General features: G+C 35.5%; 1 protein-coding gene across 6 annotated transcripts in view; it reads right to left on the bottom strand.

The window, feature by feature from the left end:
* Positions 1 to 1,133: 1,133 nt before the first annotated feature.
* The window catches only part of LOC135113187 (uridine phosphorylase 1-like), a 37,089-nt gene continuing 29,606 nt past the window's right edge, over positions 1,134 to 8,616 (bottom strand). For 4 of the 6 annotated variants that reach the window (XM_064028310.1, XM_064028307.1, XM_064028305.1 and 1 more), the window contains one exon: positions 6,954 to 8,090. In XM_064028310.1, coding sequence (XP_063884380.1) covers positions 7,911 to 8,090 — 180 coding nt within the window. In that variant the 3' untranslated portion in view covers positions 6,954 to 7,910. Of the gene's footprint in view, positions 4,934 to 6,953; positions 8,091 to 8,616 lie in introns of those variants that run through there. The other 2 variants (XM_064028309.1, XM_064028308.1) reach the window with 1 other exon arrangement.

Raw genomic sequence — 8,616 nt, 5'->3', positions numbered from 1 at the left:
ACAACTACACGGCGCGCCCTGTCTCCTCCTCCTCTCTTGTTCTCCACTGCACCTTCTCACCCTTCCTCTCACTTCTCCTCCTCCTCCCTTATTGTTTCTTATTACACTCACTTATTGCTCTCACCTCTCACTTGTCGTTTATCTTTTTTTTTTATCTCATCCCCTTTTTTTCACATTTCTTTCTTATTCTCTTCTCTTTTCCCTTCTCTTTTTTTTCATCTCCTCTCCTCCTTTCTCTTGGTTTCTTCACCCTCCTCTCTTCTTTCCTCTTCCCCTTTCATCCCTGCCGTATCTCCTCATCTTTCACTTTCTTTTTATCTTCCTTTTCTTGTTACCTTCCTTTTCTCTTCCTTTTTTATGCCGTATTTCTCCTTTTCGCCCAACTCTCTCTCTCTCTCTCTCTCTCTCTCTCTCTCTCTCTCTCTCTCTCTCTCTCTCTCTCTCTCTCTCTCTCTCTCTCTCTCTCTCGTCGTGTCAGAGGAAACACGCAGACAGATATCAGTGTTTATTGAACATATCAACAGAACAAAATATCACATTCGTAGCGTCAGGAGTGGTCTTATAAACAAGCGTCCCTCACTCCTCTCTATCACATTTTCTAACATCCGTAATCGGACGTTTTCTTTTCGTTATTTAAGCCTAAACTATCCTAATATTTCAAAGGCAACTAACTTAGTTTAAGGCATGTGTATTTTAGTGTATCTTTTTATTTCATTCTCACTATCAGAATAGGCTATCTTACATTTAAAAGTATATATCTTACGGTATCTTTTCATATTTACTAACGAAGTGTTTTATAATATATATATATATATATATATATATATATATATATATATATATATATATATATATATATATATATATATATATATATATATATATATATATATATGGTTTAGTTCTTAAGGCGTTATTTTACTTATATATATATATATATATATATATATATATATATATATATATATATATATATATATATATATATATATATATATATATATATATATATATATATATATATATTCTTACAGCATATATCTTACAGATCGTTTGCTATATAAATGCACTTATCTTTAAACTTGGAGGCAAAGGAATGACAAGTGCATATAGGTGTTATTAATGTGTGTGTGTGTGTGTGTGTGTGTGTGTGTGTGTGTGTGTGTGTGTGTGTGTGTGTGAACATACAGCAATACAGGAACGGCGTGTGGAATGTATTGTCAATTAAATACAGTTTGGAATGGAATAATAGGCCTATGTGGGCGGATATTGGCGTGGGATGGAGGAGGCTCTGACTGACCGTGGGCGTGGATATGTATAATAGGAGCGTGGTGAGACAACAAACGTAATACAAAAAAAAAGGAAAGGATATCTAACGACCGCTACTCTTAATGCTACATTAAGGCAAGAAGAAGAACAATTTCTTTCACAGCAACACAATTGAAAATAACAATTAAATGAGGACAAAAAATGAATTGATGATAAAAAAAAAAAATCGTAACTGGTCCTCCCCATTCTAAATAAATAGAAACACATTTCCACTTTCATAACCACAAGTAATTGCCATCCCCATTTTATATCAAGACAAATTACATCAGTTCTCCCTCGCTCATAACACCACGACTGAAAACACTAACCATGAGTAGCCTGGTACAAGCCCACTTAAAGTGACCTCGCCATGACAGAGAGAGAGAGAGAGAGAGAGAGAGAGAGAGAGAGAGAGAGAGAGAGAGAGAGAGTGGGGAGGAATAAACAAATTTTACAGATGGAATTTGATGAATATCTTGAAATTGCAGGAACATGTTGGTTCTCGTGGGATAGACGTGGATGGAATTTCAAGAAAATATATTGCATTATATATATATATATATATATATATATATATATATATATATATATATATATATATATATATATATATATATATGTTTTTTTTTGAGGTTTTTGAGGTTTTTATTTTTATTTATCTATTTATTTTTTTTCAGTGAACAGAGTGAGGTCTTCGAGATTTTATGATTTTAAAATTAGTTCATAAGCAAAAATTTTATCCTACTTTCTTTTATTTATCTCATGCCTCTCTCTCTCTCTCTCTTTTTTTTTTGCTGATCTTCTTCAATTTTATGGATATATATATATATATATATATATATATATATATATATATATATATATATATATATATATATATATATATATATATATATATATATATATATATATATACAAATTTCATATTTTCCAATGATAAACTTCTTAGGGGCTTCACATTTAATAAAATGGTGTTTAAAGAAGTCAAATATGACAACTGTCATATATTCGGTCAAACTTTGGACAACCAAATTTTCGTGAAATGGGCATCAAAGATTTTCTGAACATAAACTATTATATTTTCTTTCATTGAATGGGAATAAAATTGCTATGATATATATATATATATATATATATATATATATATATATATATATATATATATATATATATATATATATATATATATATATATATATATATATATATATATATATATATATATATATATATATATATATATATCCTTGATTCATTGACATGTTTTGGATTAAAATTTTGTTCTATGATTATTATTAAATTTGTTATGTGTTATGAATTAAAAATAAAAAAAAATAATAATGAAGTCCAAAATGTTCTATTCCAACTTTTGAAAAGTGACTGAAGGTAATTATGGTAATTTACTTTCCTGTTCTTTTCCCCTCCAAAACAAGAATATAAACTTATATCTACATATCAAATATATACTGAAATATATACACAGTAACAAAATATCTCATAAATTTCATTAGACTTCTCTTCTTTTGTATGTATGTAGGTATGCATGTATGTGTGTGTGTTCGTGTGACGTCATCTTCCTTTCTTCATTACGTAGACGTAATAGTAATGAAGTATAAAAGAAGTTATCCGCACATCATTCCTTTAGTCATATAAATTAATGTATATATATAAATAAAGACAAAATCGATAAAAAATACAGACAAAAATACAGCCACAGGACACAGCTCAGTTCACAAAGTAATTTCTAGAATGAGTTTTTAAAGTGAAGTATTGCTTGCTGATATTACTTCCAGTACTCATCACACGTCATCACCGCTCATCACTTTTAAGGAGCCAAAGAAGAGCCATTCATTCATACGCACCCAAAAAGTCATCACTACTCACCACTACTCATCATAAATCATCACCACATACTACCATTCATCAGTAGTCATCATTAGTTATCACCACTACCAATAACAATGAACACTGTTCATCACCGCCATCGTCATAAGTCATTACTCATTCACCATCACCACGCTTCACTACTACCACCACCACCACCATTCATCACTATTTGTCATCACTACTCATCACTTATACCATCACCTAAACTCATCATCATAACCACTGATCACTTCCATCATCATCATCACTCATAGTTCAGCATCATCACTCATCACTTCCACCATCACCAAAACATATCACTCTCCATTCATCACCAATCATCACTTTCATCACCACCATAACCCATCACACTTCATCACTCATTACGACCACCACTGTCACTCATCAACACCCACTACGGGAACTAAAGATAATGAAAGATAATAATAGCAACACACACACACACACACACACACACACACACACACACACACTACAAATAGTAGAGATTAAGACATATATGTATATAGCATGTCTGAGAATACTGATTGTTATACATAAAAAAAAAAAAAAAATTGATGCACTTTGAACTTCTATCTCAAAATAAGCAGTAACGAAACAAGTAAATATCAATAATACTACTAACAGCCTAAGAATATTGAATGTACAACCACGCTTTCTTAATTAATAAATTAGTTGGTGGGAATATTTGAATCGGAATAAGTGAACAACAAACAAACCTTAGGAATGAATGAATGAAGTTCAGAACAGTAATAATAATAGTATAGGTAGTAGTACACTGTAGTCATCACTATCATCATCATTACCTAATCATTATCGTAATTAATTAATAATAATAATAATAATAATGATAATAATAATAATAATAATAATAATAATAATAATAATAATAATAATAATAATAATAATGATAGCAACAACACCCATTGCACGTACTATATCTATTGCTAATGTATAAAAATAAAAGAATGAACGGCAGTGCTTTGAATAATTACAGTAATTAGAGAAAACCGAGTGACAGGAAACAACACTAATAACATGAATAGTAGTAGTAGTAGCAGTAGTAGTAGTAGTAGTAGTAGTAATAATAATAATAATAATAATAATAATACAATAATAATACTAATGATATGCATGCAAGTGAGCGAGAGACAGAGGGTGAGTGAATAAACTAGATGAATTGAGTGACACAATACGAGATAGCAACGGACGAAAGTGACGAAGGAGAGACACAAGGCATAACAGGATACAATAGTGCTTGATTAGAAATAAAGGTGTACTTATCTGCATCACTCTCCCCATTCTTGTCCACCACAGTGCGCAGGGGCAGTGCTGGAGTGGAGGGTTGGGGGTGAAGGGGTGAAGGAGGGAAAGGGCCGGAGAAATCGGAGTTTGTGGAAGGAAGAAGTGCAAAGGAGGATAGAACTAGAGGGAGAAAAAAGGATATCGTGGGAGGGTGGAAAGGAGGAGAGTGAGAGAAACATTAGAAGAACGGATGGAGGGAGGGAACATTAGAGATATGGAAGGAGGTACGAATGTGTAATAATTTTGGGGGAGGAGGGGCAGGGGTGAGAGGGCGTCGCTCCTCGAAGTGGCGGAGGGAAATCAGCTGCAGTCCTCCGCGTCGCCAACCCTCCTGTATTTTCTCTAGCTTTCGTTCTCTTTCTTTTTTTTTTTTTTTTTTTTGTCTTTATTTTTGGACAAGTCCTATCCACTGCCTGACTGACTCCCCTTAAACCTAAAAAAGAAAAGGAAACATTAAGGAAACAGAAGAGATAATGCGAATACATGCGTGACTTTGTTTTGAGTCAGAGAGAGAGAGAGAGAGAGAGAGAGAGAGAGAGAGAGAGAGAGAGAGAGAGAGAGAGAGAGAGAGAGAGAGAGAGAGATTGACTGCATGCTGAAAAAAAGAAGACGGTAGAAAAAAATTAAAACAGTAATAATAAAGACTGTAATAATTACAATAGTGTAAATGTTCGTGTTAGTAGTGGTAGTAGTTACAAATAAGTAGTAGTAGTAGTAGTAGTAGTAGTAGTAGTAGTAGTAGTAGTAGTAGTAGTAGTAGTAGTGCTAATAATAATAATAATAATAATAATAATAATAATAATAATAATAATAATAGCAATAAGAGAAGAGTGACGGAGTGCTAGACACGAGACAGCAGCACCAGCAGCAATGGACAGCCTGTGCCGGACCAGTGGTCTGTGGGAATATTGGCACAGCTAACTGAAGCATCCCCAGTGCCACGCGTGGAAGCCATTCAGGACAACAGCTACAGGCTGCCGCAGTGGTGCCTCGTGTGGGATATTCAAATTATTGTGTTAACTTGACGTACATTCGTGTTAGAAGTCTAGTCACCTACGTCTCTCTCCCCACTGTGCTTTTCTCTAAGTCTCACCAGCTGGCAGTCTTACAAAGCCAGGCAAGTGATGGGTTCTGAGCAGACCAGAAGATGTGACAGAAAGGAAAGTAAAAACCGTGAAGAGAGTGTAAAGTGTGACTTCTGTCCAAAGCCGTACGAGTAAACACTAGTTGGCAGTGTTAAAACAGGCAATGTACACGAAGCCAGTGAAGGCAATAATGAGAGTTCATCTGATTGACATATATGCCTTTTTATTACACTCTCCCAAAAGAAAGCCGTGAGTTACAACACCAGCAGTGATGACAGGAACACGAGACAGCCACTCATAATAATAATAATAACAATAATAAAAATCACAACAGGAATGATAAATATCGTGTGCAGTGTATCTTTATGATAAGGACAAATTTTGCAAGCTTCCGGTAATAATGATGATAAGTAAGTGTTGTTTGTGTATAGTAAGAAAGATTAAGTAAGCAACTTATAATAATGACATATAGTGTAGATACGTATGATTAATTAATATATATATATATATATATATATATATATATATATATATATATATATATATATATATATATATATATATATATATATATATATGGAGGTAGATATATTTAGCAAGCATATTATTTTCTAATATTTGGCGCTATTTTCATAGCGTGTGAACCTCTACAGGCAGCGTAGTAGGAGTGATAACAATAATAAGGTGGCAGCGATCACTGCACGCACACACTGTCTGCGAATACTTAGCGCAGTGATTCGCAAACTGCGTCGTGACTATCACCAAAATGTGCCGCCTAAACTTCCCAGATAGGGTGTGTTCTGAAATTTGTGCCCTCAAGTATGCCTGCACCACACTGACGGTACAGAGATTGGTGGGCCGGCAAATTGCAAGATACAGTGCACATTGAGTAACAAAATTTAAGAACCATTGACTTAGCGACAGGCAAGAGCTGGTTCATGAATTGCTGACAGGCATGTCTTGATCTTGATTTTGTTTGTTTTGTTTTGTGATGCCTGTGTTGTTCTGATCTTTGTTTTGATTGTGAATTTTTTTTTTTTTTTATTAATTTTTGTAGGCGTTAGGAGCACTTGATAAGGTTTTGCTTGTTTGTTTGTTGATTTGTTAGTTCATCTTGTTATGCATGAAGGTGATTAGAGTGTTAGCTTTGTGATACTGGTTTGGTTTGAGTTACTTTGATATTTGGTTTGATTATCAAGTTTTTTTTTTTTACTTTTTTTTTTTGTGGGTATCGAAAGTACTTTGGTGGGATTTTGTTTGCTGGTTTGTTAGTTAGTTTAATTTGTGTTGCTTAGTTTGTCATGTTTACAAGTACATGTGGTTACTTTGTGTTAGTGTTGTGATGTTTGTTTATAAGTTTAGAATGAGTTCTCTCTCTCTCTCTCTCTCTCTCTCTCTCTCTCTCTCTCTCTCTCTCTCTCTCTCTCTCTCTCTCACACACACACACACACACACCAAACTTTTCCTTAATCCACTGTCTCGTACATTGGCTATTTATCAGTGAATAATTCCAGCTTAACTTAATCTTCTTCTAGTCCCGTGTTAGCATCTATTTCAATCGTTCTACTGCTTTGGTTTCACTAGGAATGTAATCTAGCTATCCTTTCATCCTGCTCACTGGTAATATCACTCCCTCTAATTTTCATTTAGCCTCTACTTTTTTCATCTTATGGATTTAGTAAAGAGAAGTTTTTTGTTCCATTTTAGATTCGTTCAGACACTATGGCGAAGTTGTTTGATTCAATATTGTCACACACACACACACACACACACACACACACACACACACACACACACACACACACACACACACACGTCCTAAAACCAGTGAATTGCTGATGAGGTTAGAATCTTTTTTTATTTCTTTCCTTCCTTTTCCTTTTTATTTCTTTATTATATCTTGTCTCTCAATCGCTGCTATAGTTCATTTATTTATTTTTTCTTTCTTTTGTTTTTCCTTAGAGTAACATCACATTCCTACATTGCTATGACTCAGTTTTCACACCCACCAGCAAAACACTGACACATCACCACCATCACCATCATCACAATACTGCATGGCCCTCCACCACTCCACCACACACACTCGCTACCACCACGCAGTACCACATCACTATTACAACACCGTCACCACACCACACACCGCTGTCACCACCACATCATGTACTCTTATCCATATTCCGTCACACACACGAACACACTGTTACCTCACATCTCTCTCTCTCTCTCTCTCTCTCTCTCTCTCTCTCTCTCTCTCTCTCTCTCTCTCTCTCTCTCTCTCTCTCTCTCTCTCTCTCTCTCTCAGTCACCCCTCCTCCCGTGCCTTCACTCAAAGCTAGCCGACTGCTGGCGAACCATCTGCGCCTGCCTGGGACATTTAACTACCTGAGGGTGGCTTCGCTGGGGCACGGCTACCGGCAGTCCCAGTGCCTTCTTGATGTAGCGAGCGACCAGCATCTGCGGGTATTCCTGCCACTTGTTCAGCACCTCCTTTGGCGTGGAGACCTGCAGGAGGCGGTGAAGGATGTGAAGCGGAGGACAAGGTGGTGTGATTGTTATAGTAGTAGTAGTAGTGGTAGTAGTAGTAGTAGTAGTAGTAGTAGTAGTAGTAGTTGTAGTTGTTGTTGTTGTTGTTGTTGTAGGGGTAGTAATAGTAGGAAGGGGAGGAGGAGGAAGAGTTGGAGGGTTTAGTAAAAAGATTATGACGAAAAAGGAAAATGCAAATGTAAGGAAAGAGAGAGAGAGAGAGAGAGAGAGAGAGAGAGAGAGAGAGAGAGAGAGAGAGAGAGAGAGAGAGAGAGAGAGAGAGAGAGAGGAGGATATGGAGAAAAAGGAAAAAAATGAAGGAAGAGGAGGAATGAGAACAAGAAGAAGAAGGTGGAGCAGGAGAAAGGAGGGAGGGAGGGAGGGAGGGAGGGAGGGAGGGAAGGAAGGAGGGAGGGCGGAAGGAAGGAAGGAAGGAAGGAAGGAAGGAAGGAAATCGGAGAGAAAAGATAAATATTAACATCATAAAGAAACAGTAAAAAATATA

This window comes from Scylla paramamosain, chromosome 25 (genome assembly GCF_035594125.1).
Source record: "Scylla paramamosain isolate STU-SP2022 chromosome 25, ASM3559412v1, whole genome shotgun sequence".
NCBI classification, from domain to species: domain Eukaryota; kingdom Metazoa; phylum Arthropoda; class Malacostraca; order Decapoda; family Portunidae; genus Scylla; species Scylla paramamosain.
This window is presented reverse-complemented; position numbering and strand designations above follow the sequence as displayed.